The sequence below is a fragment of the Lithobates pipiens genome, unplaced genomic scaffold (assembly GCF_037356315.1).
Source record: "Lithobates pipiens isolate NorthernLeopardFrog02 unplaced genomic scaffold, aLitPip1_a1.2 Scaffold_3, whole genome shotgun sequence".
NCBI classification, from domain to species: Eukaryota; Metazoa; Chordata; class Amphibia; order Anura; family Ranidae; genus Lithobates; species Lithobates pipiens.
The window spans coordinates 213,828,146-213,849,717 of NW_027507790.1; the positions used below are offsets into that span (position 1 = coordinate 213,828,146).

At 42.4% G+C, this 21,572-nt stretch overlaps 1 protein-coding gene across 3 annotated transcripts in view; it reads right to left on the reverse strand.

Annotated features, from left to right (window-relative positions):
* Positions 1-21,157, reverse strand: part of PARP8 (poly(ADP-ribose) polymerase family member 8) — a 452,966-nt gene extending 431,809 nt beyond the window's left edge. Inside the window, exons 1-2 of one of the 3 annotated variants that reach the window (XM_077462768.1) lie at positions 20,123-21,156; positions 19,210-19,264 (exon numbers count right to left, since the gene is read on the reverse strand). In XM_077462768.1, coding sequence (XP_077318894.1) covers positions 19,210-19,264; positions 20,123-20,213 — 146 coding nt within the window. In that variant the 5' untranslated portion in view covers positions 20,214-21,156. Of the gene's footprint in view, positions 1-19,209; positions 19,265-20,122 lie in introns of all 3 variants that reach the window. The other 2 variants (XM_077462766.1, XM_077462767.1) reach the window with 2 other exon arrangements.
* Between the last annotated feature and the right edge of the window lie 415 nt (positions 21,158-21,572).

The window sequence follows — 21,572 nt, forward strand, 5'->3', positions numbered from 1 at the left end:
AGCTGGCAACAAAAGTGATACACCTAGGTGAAATTGTCCAAATTGGGCCCAAAGTGTCAATATTTTGTGTGCCCACCATTTTTTTCCCAGCACTGCCTTAATCCTCTTGGGCAAGGAGTCCACCAGAGCTTCACAAGTTACTACTGGAGTCCTCTTCCACTCCTCCATGATGACATCACGGACCTGGTGGATGTTAAAGACCTTGCGCTCCTCCACCTTCCGTTTGAGGAAGCCCCACAGATGCTCAATAGGGTTTAGGTCTAGAGACATTCTTGGCAAGTCCATCACCTTTACCCTCAGCTTCTTTAACAAGGCAGTGGTCATCTTGGAGGTGTGTTTGGGGTCATTATCATGATGCCACCCAGTCTCCAAAGAGAGGGGATCATGCTCTGCTTCAGTATGTCACAGTACATGTTGGCATTCATGGTTCCCTTAGTGAGCTGTAGCTCCCCAGTGTTGGCAGCACTCATGCAGCCCCAGACCATGACACTCCCACCACCATGCTAGACTTCAGGCAAGACATACTTTACTTTGTACTCCCCATCATGGTTGCCGCCACATACGCTTGACACCATCTTAACCAAATACGTTTATGTTGGTCTCATCAGACCACAGGACATGGTTCCAGTAATCCATGTCCTTAGTCTGCTTGTCTTCAGCAAACTGTTTGCGGGCTTTCTTGTGCATCATTTTTAGAAGAGGCTTCCTTCTAGAACCACAGTCATGCAGACCAATTTGATGCAGTGTGTGGTGTATGGTCTGAGCACTGACAGGCTGACCCCCCACTCCTTCAACCTCTGCAGTAATGCTGGAAGCACTCATACGTCTATTTCCCAAAGACAACCTCTCTAAATTACGCTGAGCACGTGCACTCAACTTCTTTGGTCAACCATGTTCTGAGTGGAATCTATCCTGTTAAACCTCTGTATAGTCTTGGCCACCGTGCTGCGGCTCAGTTTCAGGGTCTTGGCAATCCTCTTATAGCCTAGGCCATCTTTATGTAGAGCAACAATTCTTTTTTTCAGATCCTCTTAGAGTTCTTTGCCATGAGGTGCTAAGTTGAACTTCCAGTGACCAGTATGAGAGAGTGAGAGCGATAACACCAAATTTAACACACCTGCTCCCCATTCACACCTGTGACCTTGTAACACTAACAAGTCACATGACACTGGGAGGGAAAATGGCTAATTGGGCCCAATTTGGACATTTTCACTTAGGGGTGTAAACACTTTTGTTGCCAGTGGTTTAGACATTAATGGCTGTGTGTTGACTTATTTTGAGGGGGCAGCAAATTTACACTGTTATACGAGCTGTACACGCACTACTTTGCATTGTAGCAAAGTGTCATTTCTTCAGTGTTGTCACATGAAAAGATATAATAAAATATTTCGAAAAATGCAAGGAGTGTACTCACTTTTGTGAGATACTGTGTATATATATATATATATATATATTCATTCTTGTTTTCCCACACATTCAAAAACTTCCAATAACAGATATCCACTTATTGTAAACACACCATTCCTATATTTATGACTGAATGACATTTTTAATATCACGATCTTTCAGTTTAAACTCCCTTAGATTGGATTTTTTAAAATATAGATTTTTTTTTTACACATATAAGTACAATTATTTTATTTAATCTCTTCTTCATTTATTCCATTTAAGAGATGAGTACACTTTTGCTAGTCCCTAATTAAAAGCTCATTTACATAAACCAATTCATAGAAATAATATCATTCACACTAGAAGCACGTAGCAGGGTTAATGTGCAGCGTACTAAAATAAGCGTAACGTTAACAAATGGTGTTATTCACGTGGTTACCTGCAGTGTTTAAATAAGTATGTGAACTTCTAGACAGTTTATAATGCAGAAAATTCACTTGTGTAAACTTATAAACAACTGTAAGCTAAAATATATGGGAACTCATGCATGCAAATTGATTGTTAACTAGCATACACACTTGTAAAGCACATAAAATTAATTTGAAAAAATGTATAAGAACTGAGGTCAATACACAAGGTTTTTGAAGGTCAGTTCTTTTTCTTTACCATGCAGAAAAAAATGATTTGTAAATGTTTTACAGGGCTGGATTTCAACATAACCAACATAGACCATGGTTCAGAGCCCCAGGGTTCCCATGGGTTGCATATAACTACCCACACATAACATTGTTGGGCATCATTAACACATATCCATGTAATGTATAATACAAGGTTTCACACTGTCACACTACCTGCCAGTTTAATACACTTGGGTCCTTACTGTCCCTGTTTCTGCACAGTTTGTACATTTTTGTTGGTGGATTTTTTTGTACCATATGCCTGCAGATCACTTACTCTGAATGCCTGCAGCTACACCTGGACTAAATCAAATCCTTGCTGCTGATTTAGTCATCTGGTATTGGTATACCGACACAAAGAGGGCCACGTGTCTCTTTTGGCCTCTCTGCCTCTGGTGTACCATTGTTTGGCTATGATGTCTGACTACGATATGGAGGCTAACCAGTGGTTTGGGGTAAGACACAAGACAGTAGCCCTTTTTTTACTACAGTAAACGTTTACTTTACTCCAGTAGGTGAACAGAAGACTGAAATATGTAATATGTTTGGGTCTGACAAACATGTTACTCTATACACTTTGGGCAATGATAGGAATGGTCAATCACAGGCGTAAAAGCTGTGAGGATCATCATTATCTCTTTGTATGGTTCAACTAGACCCACTTGGACATTACCCAGGACTTTCTCTCTATACCCTAGAGGATGAATATGGTTGGCTGGAAGGAAATCTGGGTAGTGACCATAACATAATCAATAAGCTCATACTGGAACAATAAAAACCCTTAACTTTAAGAGAGCAAATTTTCCAAGGATAAGAGTCGCTCTCCAAGTCTTATTCCCATTGACAATATGTTTAAAAGGCTAAAAATAAAACCTATGTGGCTCATGGCCCAAGTTAAAAAAAGCTATAAATATTAAGAAAAGAGCCTTTAAAAAAAAATATAAAAATTAAGGAACACTATCATCATTTAAATGCTACAAAGCATATAACAGAATATGTAAAAAGGAAATCAAGGCCGCACATTTTTTTAATAAACAACAGTTTGCAAAAGGTAGGGCAAACCCCCAAAAATCCTTATTATATATTAATTATAAAAAGGTCAGGTCTGAGCATGTAGGCCTTTTACAAAATATTCAGCTCTGTGTATACAAAGGAGCATGGGGGAGCTCATATCCATAATGGGGGTGGTAGTGACACAGCCCCAATGATCCACAATGGCTCAAAAGTGATATGGTCCAGAAATATTTCGACAGAATAAAGGTGAATAAAGCACCTGAACCAGATGGCATCCACCCACTGATCCTAAAAAAATTGAGCTCTGTAATTTGAAGGCCATTGTTTCTAATATTTAGTGACTCGTTAATGACTGGAATGGTACCACTAGATTGGCGCAGGGCAAATGTGGTGTCAATATTTCAAAAGGGATGAAGTCTTTGTCAAGTAACTATAGACCTGTTAGTTTAACTTCTATAGTTTGGAAGATACTGGAGAGTTTAATAAAAGACCGCACAGATGAGTTCTTGCTGACAAAAAAATATTTTAAGAAACAGACAGCAGGGATTCATGAAAGACAGAAGGTATCAGACAAATCTGTTTTCTTTTTATGATGAGGTAAGTAAAACCTTGGACAGAGTGGCTGTGGACGTGGTATACTTGGATTTTGCAAAAGCGTTTGATGCAGTTCCCCACACACGGCTCATGTGTAAGCTTAAGTCTACAGGCTTGGAGAAATCAGGTTGTAAATGGATAAAAAAATCCATAGTGGTCAATGATTCTTACTCTGAATAGTCTAAGGTTATCGGGGTGTACCCCAAGGTTCAGTGTTGGGACCCTTACCTTTTTAACCACTTGCTTACTGGGCACTTAAACCCCCCTTCTGCCCAGACCAATTTCAGCTTTCAACGCTGACGCACTTTGAATGACAATTGCGCGGTCATGCTATACTGTACCAAAATGAAATTTTTATAATTTTTTTCTCACAAATAGAACTTTCTTTTGGTGCTATTTAATTACATCTGGGAGTTTTATTTTTTGCTAAACACACAAAAAAAGATGCAAAAAAAATAAAAAATCATGTTTAATAGTTTGTTATAACATTTTTCAAACAGGTAATTTTTCTCCTTCATTGATATGCGCTGATGAGGCAGAATTGGCGGGCACTAATAGGCTGCACTGGTGGGCACTGATAGGCGGCACTGATAGTCACAGATAAGGTGGCACTGATGGGGACAGATAAGGCAGTACTGATGGGCAAAGATGGGCACAGATAAGAAGGCACTGATGGGTGGCACGGATGGGTGTCACTAATGGGCACTGATAGGTATCACTGATAGATGGGACTGATGGGCACTGATAGGTGGCATAAATAGGTGGCACTGATGGGTGGCACTGATGGGCACTGGTAGATGACACTGATAGGCACTGGTAGGTGGCATAGATAGGTGGCACTGATGGGCGGCACTGGTGGGCACTGATAGATGACACTGATGGGCACTGATATGTTGCACTGAGGTGCAGCACTGTTGTTGAGGCAGATTGTGGGCACTGATAGGTGGCACTATGGGCACTTATGGGTGGAACTATGGGCACTGATAGGTGGCACTATGGGTACTGATGGGTGGCACTATGGGCACTGATGGGGGCACTGTGGGCACTGATAGGGGGCACTGTTGCCTAATCTTAGGTGGCACTGGCGGGGGGCACAGGTGGGCACTGATGAGCTGGCGCCAGCTCGCCGTGATCGAAAGCAAGTCCGCGCTGTAGCCGTCATTCGGCTATAGCGCGGATCTCTAGTGGTTAATATACAGTATTTATAAATTATATTGGGTCTGGGATTAAAAATACAATTTCAGTGTTTGCAGTCGGCACTAAGCTATGCAGGGGAATAACATCCTTATGCCGCGTACACACGTCGGAGAATCCGTCGGAATGCGTCTTATTGGACCGTGTCATCAGATAATCCGACTGTGTGTGGTATGCATCGGACTGATTCCGTCCGAATCTCCGTCTGACCCAATTTTCCAACATGTTGGAAATATTTCCCGACCAACTGGGCCGGTTGGACGTAATCCGATCATGTGTAGAGAATTTTGATCGGACCAAGTGCCACGCATGCTCAGATCAAATTCCTACATCAAAGCTATTGGCTACTAGCCTGAATGTAGTCCCATCGTAACGAAATTACGTCATCACGTTCTGAAAGATCAGATTTTTCGACAACTTAGTCCGACCATGTGTATGCAACAGTTTCGGTCACAATCCGTCAGACTAAATCTGACAGACAAAATACGATGGATTTGGTTGGCAGAATCTCCGACCGTGTGTACAGGGGCTTGCAGGGTGTCTCCAACTTTTAAGCCAACCTCAATGCACTGTTTAATTGGGCAACTAAGTAGAAAATTAGGTTTAATGTTGATAAATGTAAAGTTATGAACTTGGGGGCTATGACTATGCATGCATTATACATACTAGGTGGAGTACAACTGGGGGGATCCATAGTGGAGAAGGATCTGGGAGTTTTGGTAGATCATAAGCTCAATAATAGCATGCAATGCCAGGCTGCAGTTTCCAAAGCGAGCAAAATCCTTTCTTGTATTAAGAGAGGTATGGACTCCTGAGAGAGAGACATTATTTTGGCCCTGTTCAAATCATTAGTAGGACCTCATCTGGAATATGCAGTTCAGTTTTGGGCACCAGTACACAAAAAGGATATTGGAGAACTGGAGAAAGTGCAGAGAAGGGCAACCAAACTGATAAGAAGCATGGAGGAACTCGGCTATGGGGAAATATTAGAGGAACTGAATTTATTCTCCATTGAGAAGAGGAGATTAAGGGGGTGGTATGAACAGCATGTACAAATACATAAGGGGTCCATATAGTGAACTTGGTGTTGAATTATTCAATGTAAGGTCATCCCAGAGGACAAAGGGGCACTCTTTACATCTGGAGGAAAAGAAGATTTAATCTCCAAATCTCCAAATATAAAAAGGCTTCTTCACAGTAAGAAATTATTCTGTCCAGCTCAATAGATTGCTTTAAAAAAAAGCCTGGATTCTTTCCTAAATGTACATAATATAATTGGATACTAATATTTATAGTAAAAGTTTATCCAGGGAATATTCAATTGTCTCTTGGGGGATCAGGAAGGAATTTTTTCCCCTACTGGAGCAAATTGGATCATGCTTTGCTGTTTTTTTTCCTTCCTCTGGATCAACGGTGGGTATAGGATTGTGTATATAGGATTGTACTTTTTTTTTTTGTTTCTCTTTTGTTGGTTGAACTAGATGGACTTGTGTCTTTTTTCAACCATACTTACATTGTAACTATGTAACAAATAGAAAACCAACACAGGATGAATTGAGAAAGATTGGGAGCCAGGCCTCTTGGCTGAATGGTGACAAATTTACACTCCATAATCTTGTGGAAAGGCTTTCTAGAAGAGTGAAGGCTTTTATCGCTGCAAGGGGGGGGGGCAATTCTATACTAATAACTATGGATATCCAACATGCTAATATAGGTGCGATGGTCAAGTATCCACAAACATTTGGTCATATAGTATAATGGCAATAGCCAACATTTTAGGACTGTGGAGCTAGTGAATATAGTGAATGGTAGGTGGCTAAAGTAACAAAGTGTTCCTCTAACCACTTCAGCCCCGGAAGGATTTGCCCCCTTAATGACCAGGCCATTTTTTGCGATACGGCACTGCGCCTCTTTAACTGACAAATGCACAGGCATGCGACGTTGTACCCAGACAAAATTGACGTCCTTTTTTTCCCACAAATAGAGCTTTATTTTGGTGGTATTTGATCGCCTCTGTGGTTTTTATTTTTTGCGCTATAAACAAAAAAATAATGACAATTTTGAAAAAATATATATATATATTTTATACTTTTTGCTATAATAAATACCCCCCCCCCCCCAAAAAAAAATGTAAAAAAAAATATTTTTTTTTATCTGTTTAGGCCGATATATATTCTAAAATACATATTTTTTGGAGAACAAAAAAAAATGCAATAAGTGTTTTTTGATTGGTTTGTGCAAAAGTTATAGCGTCTACAAAATAGGGAATAGATTTATGGCATTTTTTTAATATTTTTTTTTACTAGTAATGGTGGCGATCTGCAATTTTGTGGCGGACAGATCAGACATTTTTGACATATTTTTGGGACCATTGACATTTATACAGTGATCAGTGCTATAAAAATGCACTGATTACTGTGTAAATGTCACTGGTAGGGAAGAGGTTATCACTAGGGGGCGATCAAGGGGTTAAATGTGTTCCCTCATGTGTGTTTCTAACTGTGGGGGGGATGGGACTGACTAGAGGAGGAGACATACATCTGTCTCTCCTCTCCTGTCAGAACAGGTATGAGTGTGTTTACACACACACATCCCCCTTTTGGCTCTCGTGCCCACGATCGCTCGCATGCCTGCTATAGCTGTTGAAAGGGCCGACGTACAGCTACAGCGATTTGTGGGAAGGAGCCAACCTGCCGCAGTATAATGACAGTGGCTGGTCGGCTAGTGGTTAAAACCTTTAGCAGAAACAGCAGGTATACATTTACATTTCAGAAAGTTATTTAGCTTTGGGCTTTCCACATGTTTAATATGGTCTATTATAAATTTATTATGTCCTGCAACCAGCCATCATGAATTTTTCAGCTTTCAGGCATATATGAATTATATAAAGATGACGCTCACAAGGATATTTATATAATAAAATCAGTCTTGCAGAAGTATGTTGGAAATAGAGGAAATCCACTCAATGAATTGAAAGCGTATGTCAAGGTAAACCTGAAGAAAAATATATTTTGTACACCTCTGTAATATATACATGTTTCCCCATGCTTTAAACCTCTAAGCAAACTTAAGTGCAGAAAAATAACTGTTGATGTGCCAGAAATATAGAAATATTTTCATAAATATCTTCATCTTTGACATAACACAGTGCATTTTTGGCTGTGAATTTCAAAGCATGTGGTGTCAGCCCTGCCTGCCTACTGTAATTTCTGATGGACTACAAAGAACGCAGACCTCACCGCATCTCCTACCCACTCATCATCAGTATTAATGCAGAATCCAGTAATTCACAACAAACCCGGCAACCCGACCGGGAACACTCATAGCAATATCAGCAATGTGTAGCAGAGCAGGTCTCAGATGTGCTGACAGCATCTGTTTTGAGAGGCTGAATGCAGCCCGGCCAGTCCGAGCACAAATGGGGAGGTCTCCAGAAGGATGGCGTATCCCTATCATTTCCCTACCTCTCTGTGTCACCATTCATTGTCCCTGTCAGACAGGTGACCTGTCCCTACACTACCCACACGTGAAATGTGCACCAAGCCTGGGCCTTAAATTGGTTCTGCCTGACCCAAGATGGCTGCTAGAGTCACATGGGGTGGCAGCATCCAATTGGATAGCTTCCCCAGTGACCCTGGAAACCATAAAGGAACCATGTTCCTCTTAACCTCCTTTCCCCTGCTACGCCACTGTAGTTAATCACCACCTGCAGTGGAAAAAGTAGACTGAACCTGCCTTCAAACTGGAGGGATTTCTCTTTTCATTTTCCCACAGCAGTTCTTTAAAACACTTAAACAAATCAAGCTAAACATGTGAAAAAAAAACCATAAGCCACCCAAAATCAGCCAGTCGAGGTTTGTTAAGAAATGCATCAAGCATATTCTAATTCCTGTATTGTGAGAATTGAAAGTGAAACAATGAACACATGAAAAGAAAACAAACAACCTTATGTAAGATACACAACATTTCACAGCAGTTAACCACAATAAAGAAATATACTTAGGCTTAATTATACAACCTCTCCTGAACGATTTAACTTTACAGATAGTAACCGACCTTTAAAAATGAAACAAAATGTTACCCCAGCTCCACTGTCTATATAAGAGTCCACGAACTGTGATCCGGTGCTCTAGCCAGGGCGTTCAAGCCCCACAAGTGAAACTCCTAAATCAGGAAGGCTGGCGACTCAGATGCTCTTGAATAAAAGTATTTTATTTGTTACATGGATACAAGGGTACAGGCTATAATCTGACACGTTTCGGCTATGAAGCCTTCATCAAAGCTTGATGAAGGCTTCATGGCCCAAATGCAATAGAATATAGCCTGTACCTGTGTATCCATGTAACAAATAAAGTACTTTTATTAAAGAGCATTTGAGTCCCCAGCCGACCTTTAAAAATGTCCGCATTTGCATGCCTTGTTTAGCCATGTTTGCGTTTATAAGTGTTTTTTTTTTTTCAAATAGTCAAAAATTAAAAACGGCTGTAAACGGAACGGGGCTAAACAACTTACACTCGTTTACAAGAGGTTACAGGCATGGTCAAGTATCCACAAACATTTGGTCATATAGTTTAATTGCATATTGCAATAACCAACATTTTAGGACTGTGGAGCTCGTGAATATAGTGAATGGTAGGTGGCTAAAGTAACAAAGCGTTACTCTAAGCACTTTAGCCCCAGAAGGATTTGCCTTCCTGGGCTTAATAAAGTTATTGTATTAAAGAGCATCCGAGTCGCCAGCCGACCTTTAAAAACGTCAGTTTTGCCACATTTACATGCCTTGTTTAGCCACGTTTGCGTTTAGAAGTGTTTTTTTTCAAATAGTCAAAAAATTTAAACGCCTATAAACGAAACGCGGCTAAACAACTTACACTCGTTTACAAGAGGTTACAGGCATTTGCCGTTTCGAATGCCTCTGAACATCCGTCCTGAATGCATTTTTTTGCCTTCCAAAAAATGCTTCTAAACTCAACTGCCTAGAAATGACTATAAACAACCCTGTGTACATGTACTGATAAGATAACAGAGGAGTTCAGGGGCAGCTGAAAAAAATGCCCAACTGCTCCTAAACATCCGTTTACCAGCAGCAGTCTACATAAAGCTTTAAAGTAACATTTTCTTTACTTTTTCTGACCTGGAATCTATGACAGAAGCAAGGCTGAAGTGCAGGTACATAACAATAGCAGTGTCTGCAAAACATCTTCAATTCAGTTCCTTGAAGACCAAAGCTTTGCAGAGGGCCTCCACCTCTCTCCAAGCCCCATTCATTCATAACAGAAATGCCTATCCCCTCATTGCCATGCTTCCCAACCTCTGTCCTCAATTTCTCCCCACAGGACATAGAATTAAGGGGTTGGTCAGCAGAGAGTGGACAGTGTGCCCCTGATTAAAGTCCAACAAATTCTAGTTTACCAGACAATGGCTTAACCCCTCTGGGAAACAATAGAGTTACCTCTTTTCCTAACTGGATTAGGCCGTAATAGCTGGAAGACTATTGCATATTTTATTATAGAGTGGGCAGAGGATGGGACTCTATGGAGCTGTGAAGAATGTCCTTTGTGTGAGACAAAGCTTTGTTATACAATTTAATGTTCAGTAAAGCAAAAAAGAGAACTTGGTGTCAATTAAAGCGGAGGTCCACCCTAAAATGGACCTTCCGCTCATCGGAATCCTCCCCCCCTCCGGCGCCACAATTGGCACCTTTCAGGGGGGAGGGGGGTGCAGTTACCTGGATAATCCTGGTGAGGTTGGGTTGGCCAGTGTGTGGTTAGAGATGGGGCCCCTTTCTGCACCATGTATCCAGTAGTCTGATGGTTTTGAGGCTGGTGGTTGAGGATGAACCAAGAGAGGCTAGTTTAGTGCACATTGGAGTTGGGATCCTGTTAGCTATGTTAATATGGTGGAACAGGGGTTCCTCAATAGACCTGTAACCTGTAATGAGTCAGCCAGCACTTGGAATAGAGGTCTTCAAAGTTCCCAGCAGAAAATTTCCTGATGTATGCCCCCTAGCACAGGAACTGAGCAATCAATTGTTACTGAAAAATGCTTTAGCGCTACAGACAGAAACTTGAGGGCTGGCATACACTATATTAATGAGGTTACCCCTACAAATTATCGAGTTTTTCATGTTTCCAGTAAAGGGTACTGTTAATGCTTCAGCATACAATACATAGAGGTTTCAGCGTGTGCTTTTGGGCCTTGTGACAATAGTTTGGGGAAGTCACTTTTCTGTTTCAGCATGACTGTGCTCCTGTGTACAAAGCCAGCTTGAAAAAAACACAGGATCAATTTGTATAAGTATAAGAGCTTGTTTACACTTGCTTCAAAATGTGGCATTGGACAAGCTTTTTTAACCACTTCAGTACAGGGTATTTTCACCCCCTTCCTGCCCAGGGCAATTTTCAGTTTTCAGAGCTGTCGCATTTTGAATGACGATTGCGCGGTCATGCAACACTGTACCCAAATCAATCATTTTTTTTCCCCTCACAAATAGAGCTTTCTTTTGGTGGTATTTGATCACCTCTGGGATTTTTATTTGTTGCGCTATAAACAAAAGAAGAGTGACAAGATTTTTGGTAAAAAAAAATTGTAATAAGCGTATATTGATTGGTTTGCGCAAAAGTTATAGAGTCTACAAAATAGGGGATAGATTTATGGCATTTTTTTTTTTACTAGTAATGGCGGAGATCTGAGGTTTTTATTGTGACTGTGACATTGCGGCAGACAAATTGGACACTTTTGACACTATTTTGGGACCATTCACATTTATATAGCGATCAGTGCTATAAATATGCACTGATTACTGTATAAATGTCACTGACAGGGAAGGGGTTAACACTAGGGGGCGATCAAGGGGTTAAATGTGTTACCTAGGTAGTGGCTCTAACTGTAGGAGGAGGGGATTCACAAGGGGAGGAGACCGATCAGTGCTTCTCTGTACTGGGAACACACGATTGGTCTCCTCTCCCCTGACAGGGCGTGGATCTGTGTGTTTACACACACAGATCGACGTCACGCCTCTGTTCCTGGCAATTGTGGGTGCCCAGTGGACATTGCAGCCGCCGGGCGCGCGCACTGGCTCCCAAGTGAATCGGCGCATGCTCACGCTCGCACCCCCTAGACGGCCGGGAAGCCCAGGACGTCATATAACGCCTGCCCAGGATGGGAGATCCCTCCTGCGGATGTCAATTGACTATGGGCAGGGTATGAAGTGGTTAAAGCACTTTGAATGACAATCGAAGCACCTGCCACTAAATAAAATGGTTAGCTTACAGTCCTGTTTACACGTTGCTTTCGCTTTGCCACAAAATGTATACCCCATGCCACTTTCTTGGCGCATCAAATAATTTCCAAAGCCTCCATAGACATCTATCACAATACTCGCTAAAAGCATCTACAGCATTTGAGGGGCATTTATTCAATGTAAAGCTGGGTACACACAATAAGATAATCGGGCGAACGATCATCCGGTTTTCATCAATGTTTAACAGCAAGTTGCATGCATCAATACAACAGTAAAGAAAACTAAGGGCGGTACTAAATGTACAAAGATTCTCAAACGATAAAGGCTTTTTTTTGCTCGATTAGTTTTTTATTGTTTTTGATCATATGCACTCCTTCGTATCCAAATTTTCTCATACAAAAACAGTACATATTAAACTAAAATTTTTGAATTTGTCCCTTTGGAAATATTTGTTTGGAAAGTCTGAATCGGATGTTGAATGTTAGACAGGTACATTATGTAGGAGGATTTGTTTCATCTGAGTAGCGCCTGAGGCCATTCACTTCACTGGGTATATGTAAGCGTTTACAACCACTTTAAAGTGTAAGTTCTCCTTTAGAGAAAATCTGCAAGGTGAGCTTAAACGAGACCCCCTCCCCCCAAGCCCCCCCCCCCCCCCCACTGTTCCTGAGTCCCGTGATCCCCCACTGTCAGACACCGGGTCATCTCTTCACCGGTCCGGGATGTGAAATCCCCCGGCTTAATCTCCTCTCCATACCTCTCAGTGTGTAGGGAGAGGAAAGAAATCAGGAGGATTTCAAATCCTCAGAGCGGTAAAGCGACGCCCCAGTATCTGACAGTGGGGGATCGTGGGCCTCCACTACAGCAAGACCAGGGGGGGGGGGTCCAGTGTAAGTTAAACTTATAGATTTTCTGTAAAGGGGAACTTACTCTTTAACTAAAGCTCGTATCTATTTGATAGACATCAGACTTTTTTATTAATGTAAGCAATTGTTATTATTGGTCATGTCGTTTCCAATGAAAACATATTTACTGTTTATACCAAGACACTGACTGGTTGGCTGTGCCTGAATGTTAGTCCAACAATCCCCCTTGGCAGAAGCCATGAGATTGATTTTCAAAGGCCAACAGTGTGTTAATTTTGCAATAGAAATTGCATTTTGCATTGGAATTTTCCCCAGAGCTCAAAGATTGTTGGGAAATTTTACTTTGCAAAGAATATCCAATCACATGTAAGGGAAAGAAAAAAACAATACTATTTTTGCTTGGACATAATTGGATGATGGAAGTCAGCATAGCTTCACCTCCCTTGCAAAACAGTCTATTTGCCTTTAGTAAATCAAACCCCATATGTGCAGTGCCTCCTTTACAGGATTACAACATTTCTTAGCATATGGACACACCAAAGAATCCTAGAAAGTAAGAGAAGAAAAGATGAGTGACTTTAAATTATAAGTAAATTATAATCACTTCTACATCACCAGTTTCATTTAGCAGTTCCTAAGAGACTTGATGGATCTACGCCCTTAACCTCAATGCACTCATGGACACATGATCCCACACATGATCCCATACACAGGCCACTGAGGAGTTTTGGGACAAGAATATCATATCTTGACTTCAAATAAGAAAATTCCTGTCACTAAGGACTGATTGGGCTATATATCAATTCTTTTCCACATTTCGATTAGCAAATATTACTTTATGACTGGTTGAGATGTATTACTAGACGTCACGTGTTTAGTTGCTAATAAAGTGGAAGTAAACCCAAACAGTTACATTTCCTTCATGTGTCCTGGAATGTAACTGTGACATTGGTGGTGCTCTCAGCCAAACTGTCAAACCATCCAATGGCTGAAGTCACAACTGATCACACGTTCAGCATAAAGGGAGTCCAGGAGTAAAGGCGAGAAGGGATGGATGCAGGGATGGCATGGCAGGGTGGACATAGCACAGTGATGCATTTAGGCAGAAAAATGTGACCCCTTTAAGAAAATGGGGGTGGCTGGACCAGGGAGGTGCAGGTGTGAAGGAAGTGGAGGAGAAGGGGGGAAGTGATGTCATTCGAGAGTGGAGGAGAAAGAGATTCCCACCCACCCTCCCAAGGTTTGGTAGGTACTAAAAGGAGGCTGTCATAAAAGCCCGGCAGTGATGGGTCTTTGGAGGAAGAGAAGATGGCTGTTATATATAATAATATATATAAACATGGTTAGGACACATCTGTGGTATGGGGTTCTCAGGTACCTTCCAGTTAACAAGGGGTTAACCAGGAGGGGGTAAAATGTAGGTCACTGTGAAAGTTGAGTACCGTCTCTGAGTCGGAGACTGGAGGCCTAAAGTTTAGAAGAAGTTTGTCGCAGTGACCAAGTTGTGTGTTATTGCCTTCGAAGACCCCAAAGTATATAGAGAAGTTGGTTAATGGTTATTTAAAATTGTATTTATTTAATTCACATTAATTGTTAATAAAAAGGTTGTAAGGTCGTTTTACTCAAAAAACAAGTGTCACATAATTTGTGGGGGAATTGTAGGGGTTTGTAGATTATGTATAACAGGTTGGGAAAGAGACTGTAGGTTATGTCCTTCATATGTCATGGCAGTTGCAGATTAAACAGAGGCTTTTCTTTCATTGGAGAGATGACACCACTATATTCTTTAAAGCTGAGTTCCTCTTAAAAAAAAAATAAAAAAAATAAAGTCAGCAGCTACAAATACTGCAGCTGCTAACTTTTAATAATTGGACATTTACCTGCCCCAGGGTCCAGCGATGCGGGGGATCGAAGCCCCGCTCCTCTCCCCCTCCGCTCGGCGGCACCGGCGTTGTAAATGTGGGCGCCCGGCTTCACAGCCGGGCACCCACTGCGCATGTGCGGGCTGCACCACGTGCCATGACTGGCTGCGCAATCATCAGGGACCTGTGACATGTACCAGATGATTGCCTAGAGCGAGGGGACAGAGCTGATCTCCCTTCCTGTGCCGAGGAAAGTGACATCAGGAACCCAGGCGCTAAAGGAGGCAGATTACAAGGGACCCCCTAGCAACAGGCATTAAGAGGTGAGTAAAAAAAAAATTATTTTTTATGCACATTAATGACATTTTTTTTTTTTGGGTGGAACTCCACTTTAACTTCATACACCTGGCTGCCCTGTCTGGCAGAGGTGTATGAATCACTGAACTAGCTGGGAAGAATTGCAAATCCTTTGGCAGAAAAGACTGTTCACAGATGTGTATTTATAGCAAGAATTTAGCAGTTTGCCTGGAGCTCAGCTTTTAACATTTGACATAATGTTGGTAATATTGGGAGAGATACTTTGTTATTTCCAAATGACTTTCCATCTAGTGATCCCATAGGGGGACTGTAAACTGCTGCTAATAATGCACAGATCCTTATCATCACAACAGTAGAGCTATATAGTATATGTAAATTCACTGCAGACAACGCACAACATTATTTGGTTACTATATTTAAAATTACTTTTCCCCATAATAAAAAAATGACCACAGAGCATTTTTTATTTTTTTTGGAAAGTGCGCAGCGTGTAAGTTTAGACTGTGGGTGGAAACTATTTGGTGCCACACACAGATGAGGAAGTAAGTACCCCGGCTGTGTATGCTGAGCTCCACAATGTAGTTTGACAACAAGACTCATAGAGGTGACAACTGTATATGAAAACAGCAGCATGGAGGCTGAACTGACCGAGGAGATACTGGTATTAGACTTGTGCACAACAGAAAATTTTGTTTAGTTTCGGTTTGTTGTCATTAGTAAAATACATAATTTTGTTGTTATATTCGCTATGCTACGTTAATTTGTTTTTGGAAAATGTGTTATTTCTGTAGAGTGTCGATATTCGTTATACTGAATCTCAAATCGTGTCGAATTCATTCGTTATATAAATATTAGATATTTATGTATGTATTTATATTCGTGATAATGATTCGTAGTTTGGAAAGTTGTTTGTTTATTGAATCTATTTACACACACAATGACAATATCTCTATTCCTTTGCTCAAATACAATACAACACCCTTCTCACTCACTTCTCAGGAAGGATCTTTGCCAGTAATCCAACCTCCAGCACAAAATTAATCAGCTGATTGGACTGTAAGATTTACATTTGTTTGTTTCATTAAATCTTTACCGAATTACCAAATCATGTCATTCGTTATATTCGCTATAATTTCTTTCATACTAGTTGAAATTTGTTATTTTTTTTATTTCAGACATTCGGATTCCTCCTGGATGTCCGAAAGATGCAAAACCCGGCCAAATTTCGATTAGTTAGAAAACGGATTGCACATGTCTACCTGGTATGCTGTGCATCCTATAACTTTACAGAGAGGCACGGAGACACAAACTGACCAGGGCAGCGTGGATCTGCTTCTGAAAGGTCAGACTGAAACAGCAAAGACGGACAAGCCAAATTACCAGGTACTTCTAAAAAAATGAAGAATTAAAATTTTGAGCAGCTACTGATATATACAACTAGAAGGCAACGCAGAGGTGTCTGTGTACAAAGCACTCCAGGATGCACTTTGACAGGGAGGCCAGTGTTCCCTATTCACTCAGCGGATGTCTGTGCCACAAGTCACAACCTGGAAATGTAAGACAGGTAGTGCAGAGATGATGAAAGGGTAAACAGGGAACACGCCTAGGACAGGGTTTCTCAACTAGGGTTTCTCTAGAGGTTTAGGGGATTCCTTGAACAATGAGCGATTTCTGTCTCTAAGATAAGTTCCCACTGACACCATTGATCTTTTTAGCCATTTGTACGGGGGTAATTCTTCCCAATGACCATAAGTGTAAGGAGCATTCTTCCCACTGACATTCACGCTAATGTATCATGAGTAATAGATATAGTAATTTTTAGCAGGGGTTCCCTGAGACTAGAAAGTTATTTCAAGGGTTCCTCTTTGCTGAAAAGGTTGAATTAGGATGATTAAACAGAACCTTTGCCTCCATACATCAAGTGCTCCTATCAAAGTCCCCCTTACATCAGGGGTTCTCAACAGAGTCCCTCTTTACATTAAGTGCCCCCATTAGAGTGCCCCCATTACAACAGGTGTCCCCATCAGAATGCCCCCCCTTACATCAATTTTCCCCATCAGAGTGCTCCTTACATTCACTGTCCCAGTCAAAGTGCCCCTTACATCAACTGCCGCAATAGTCCCTGTTACATCAACTGTCCCCATCAGAGCATTCCTTACATCAGCTGTCACAATCAGAGTCACCATTACAGCAAATAGATCAGTGGATGCACTCTTAGAGACCTGGGGGGGCCAACTTAAATCTGTCAGGACACAGCCCACTCCCCTAGATATGGGACCGAATGGTACAGTATCCTGTAACTCCAACAGAGTGGCAAACTGACATCAAGTGCCACAGTCCGAGTCTCCCCTACATCAACTGTCCAAATCAGTTAAATCGTTACATCAATTGCCCTCATCAGAGTGCCTCATGGATCAGTGTATGCACTCTTAGAGATCTGGGGCGCACAACGAAAATCTGTGGGGCCACAGACCACCCAGCACCACACTAGATCTGGGCCTGCATGGGCACAATATCCTGTAACTCCAACAGAGTGACCCTGAGATGCAAACTGACCACACTAGTGTGGATCTGCTTTTGTGCATAGCATAGTCAGATTATCACATCAAAGACAATGGACTGGCAGAATCACCAGATATTCCTAATAAATTGAAGCAATAAAACCTGAACAGGCTACAGTTACCTACACCTAGAAAGAAACCAAAACATATTCATGAAATAATAACTGCAAGGGTAACATACATTTATGGCATCCATTCTTAACCAGGGTTCCTTGAAACCCAGGGGTTCATCCAAAGTTTGCCAGAGGTACCTTGAGCCTTGGCTAGTTGGCATCTTATTTGATGGTGCCTGCATAGTTCCTCGGCCAATGTCATTTGGCAGAGCCAGCTGTGTGACACCAGTAATGTCTTTAAGCTGCCTGTAAGGGGGGAATTCTGACCATCACTGTAAGGGGGGGGGGGGGGGAATTTTTACCACAAATGCACGTTGCCTTTTTACCTCTGATCACCAATGAATTGGTGGAAGCAAGGCCCCAAGAAAGGCTGCTTTAAGGTGTAACATACATTTTAGGGCAGCCATCCTCAACTAGAGATCCCTGGAACCTTATGGTTTATCCAGAGTTTGCAAGGGTTTCCTTGCGTTGTGGCTAATTAACCTCTCATTTAATGGTACTCACATAGTTCCAGGGCCACCCCCACTTAGCAGAGCCAGCTGCATGACACCAATGATCTTTTTAGCTTTCTGTCAGAGGGCATTCTGACCATTGCCGTAAGAGGGGGACATTCTTACCACCAATGTAAGGTTCCTTGCTCCCTCTGACCCTCAATGAATTGGTGTAAACATTGTTTCCCCTAGATGTGAAAATAATTTCAAGGGTTCCCCTGGGCTAGAAAGGATGAGAAAAGATGCTTTAAAAGAAAACCTACATTTTAAGACAGCCATTCTCAAACAGGGATCCCTGAAACCCTACAGTTTATCCAGGGTTTGCTAGGGGTTCCTTGGGTTAACCTCTAATTGGATGGTTCCTTGCTCTGTGGCTAGTTAACCTCTCATTTAATGGTACTCACATAGTTCCAGGACCACCACCACTTTGCAGAGCCAGCTGCATTATACCAATGATGTTTTCAGCTATCTGCGAGAAGGGCATCCTGAAAGAGGGGGTCATTTTTGTAAGATCCCTTTTTCCCACTGAACTGCTTTAAGCAGGGGCTCCCCGAAATGTAAAAATAATTTCAAGGGTTCGCCTGGGGTAGAAAGGTTAAGGAAAGCTGCTTTAAGGTCTTCCAGTCCTTCCATTTAAACCCACCGGTAATAATTATTTTCTGAGACACAGCAAAGCCGTGTTGTCACCACAACTTGCAGCCAGTATGTGACTTCATACATCCCTCTATCTCTGCTTTACCTTCAGCTATTACGAGACTTAGCGTGGCTTTTGTTCGAGCTTTCACAAGCAACCTGAGAAGAGGTGGTGCCATGGCAACAACAGTCAATGCATAACACAGGGCCCAATACATTCTTTGGATAAAATAAAGAATATATGCACTGTGTACCTTTTGGTGCCACCTAGGAAGGTAAAGGTGAAAGTGGAGTCCGAGTATTTGAAATCTAGAAGAAAAAAAAAAGACAACATGAAATGATAAGATATTCCCAGTTGTCAGCAGCAACCCTCCCACCTCCTCCATTGATGAGGTAAGCAAGCTATAGGCACCTTACATTGCAGGAAACCCCTATTTCAACAAGTGCACTGGTGCCATGGCAACCGAAGGAATTTCAGCTGTCAGTGAAAGCAACAACACAGCACATCTATAGTCCTATAGACCTATACGTATCATGTAAAGGCAATACACAGAGGAACAGCAAGCTCTGTTTTCTTACACATGCCATAGATACAAGAAAATGTCATCTTGTACAGAAAAAATAAAGGATTCATAAATGGGTGGAGGACGGTGGCATGATCTGCCATTAACCGTGCTTCCGTTTATCGGTATGATAAATGCTAATAATTATAGAAATTGTTTTAATAATAATATGTGCGTAAAATATTGGACTGATGAATACTGGTAAAAAGACCCCCTTGCCGTTGACCAAATACACCAAATTTTCCACATCCGATGCTCCCCCCACTTTGCCAACCGCCTCTGATCCTACCCAATGTGCCGACCCAAGTCCCGGCAGCCCATCAGAAACCAGCTTTCGGCTGCTTGGCGAGCGCAAACAAACCCCGCGCTGCTTATGGATTGGTTCGCTTGCGCCGTACCTCTTTGTACTATTTGAATTTGGTCGCCATGGAGCGATACACAGTTCTAATGAAAGACACTACGATAAATAAGGCGTTATGTGACCAAATCAGCCCTGTAATTGTCAGCCCATGCCCTGAACAGCAAGCAGAGAGAAGGGAGGGAGTGGGAGGAAGGTGGAGGAAGGGGGGGGGATCGAGATGCCTTGTCGCCCCCGATAACTCACCTGAAAACAGGCAGTCCTTTTCCGCCTTGCACTTTTGGATGACAATGTCGATATCCTTCTGAATCCTCTCTTGCCTTGAACACATCCCCATGAAATACACTCCCTGGGAAAGCAGCTTTATCGTCCCCCCAGTACAGCGGAATAACACAAACAGATAACAAGCCTGTGTGGTAGCTCTCGGGGGTCTCGCCAAGACGGTTGCTGTAGCTGGAGGATGAGGATTGGGCTGCTAATGATTCTGCTGCTGCTGCTCCTTCTTCTTCTTCTTCTTCTGCTGCTGCTGCTGCCGCTTTATTGCAATTTCCTCTCCTGACAACAGCCTGTGAGTTGATGAAAACCTCCCCCGCAGACAAACGCTTGTCAGTAGCAGTGCAATAAGAGAGGGAGTGAATAATAACAATCATCAGCAGCTCACAGCAAGAGGGCGAAAGAGAGAGAGAAAGAGAGAAGGAGAGAGACAGAGAGAGAGAGGAGAGGAGAGCAGACACAGGAGGAGAAGTAGAGAGGCAGCACCGAGGAAGGAGGGAGGGGGGGGGAGAGCTGCAGCTAGTGGATGTACAGCTAGAGCTGGCACCAGACACCCACCACAGGGGGGGCATTGGAACTTTAATGGGTTGTCACCCTTACCATAGGAAATGCTTTACGTTGAGGGGCACCTCATTCATTCTTTGTAAGCTCTCACAAGCAGGGCCCTCCCGATTCTCTAACGGTACCGTCTCCCTTTATTTTGTAAAGCGCTGCGCAAACTGTTGGCACTATATAAATCCTGTATTATAATAATAATATTAATAAGGTCGATTTGGTGTACCGGTGCTTCCAGGAACGGTGCACACACACACACGTTATTATCCTGGGGGAACACAGACACGGCCCCCTGCTACAGTCACACCCACAGGCACGCAGGCGAGATGTGTGTGGGAACATGGAGCTGCCTGACTCATCCACAGCAGGGTCTCACACAGATCAGCTGTGGGCATCTTCGCACATACGGAAGAAGCCACACTAAACCGGGTTCCATCGGCTTCACAGATTTCCTCATTTTCATGGCAGTGATGAAAAAAACAGGGAGGCGACCATCATATACTTCTATTTTTGCATGACCCCGCGTAACCCCCAACGTTCTAGATGTCCCATAGCCGTTGATGCAATGATGAGCATTGGATGCTGAGGGGGCTGCGTCCCTAGGGCAGTAATGGCGAACCTTGGCACCCCAGGTGTTTTGGAACTACATTTCCCATGATGCTCATGCACTCTGCAGTGTAGATGAGCACCATGGGAAATGTAGTTCCAAAACATCTGGGGTGCCAAGGTTCGCCAACGCTGCCCTAGGGTGAATGTAGCATTCAGTGAACCCCATACAGCAATAGACCACATCAACTGCGGGCACTAAGGTGAAGGGACGGGTGCGTCGCCATAACATTAATCCAAAAAATGCAATATTAAAAGCACA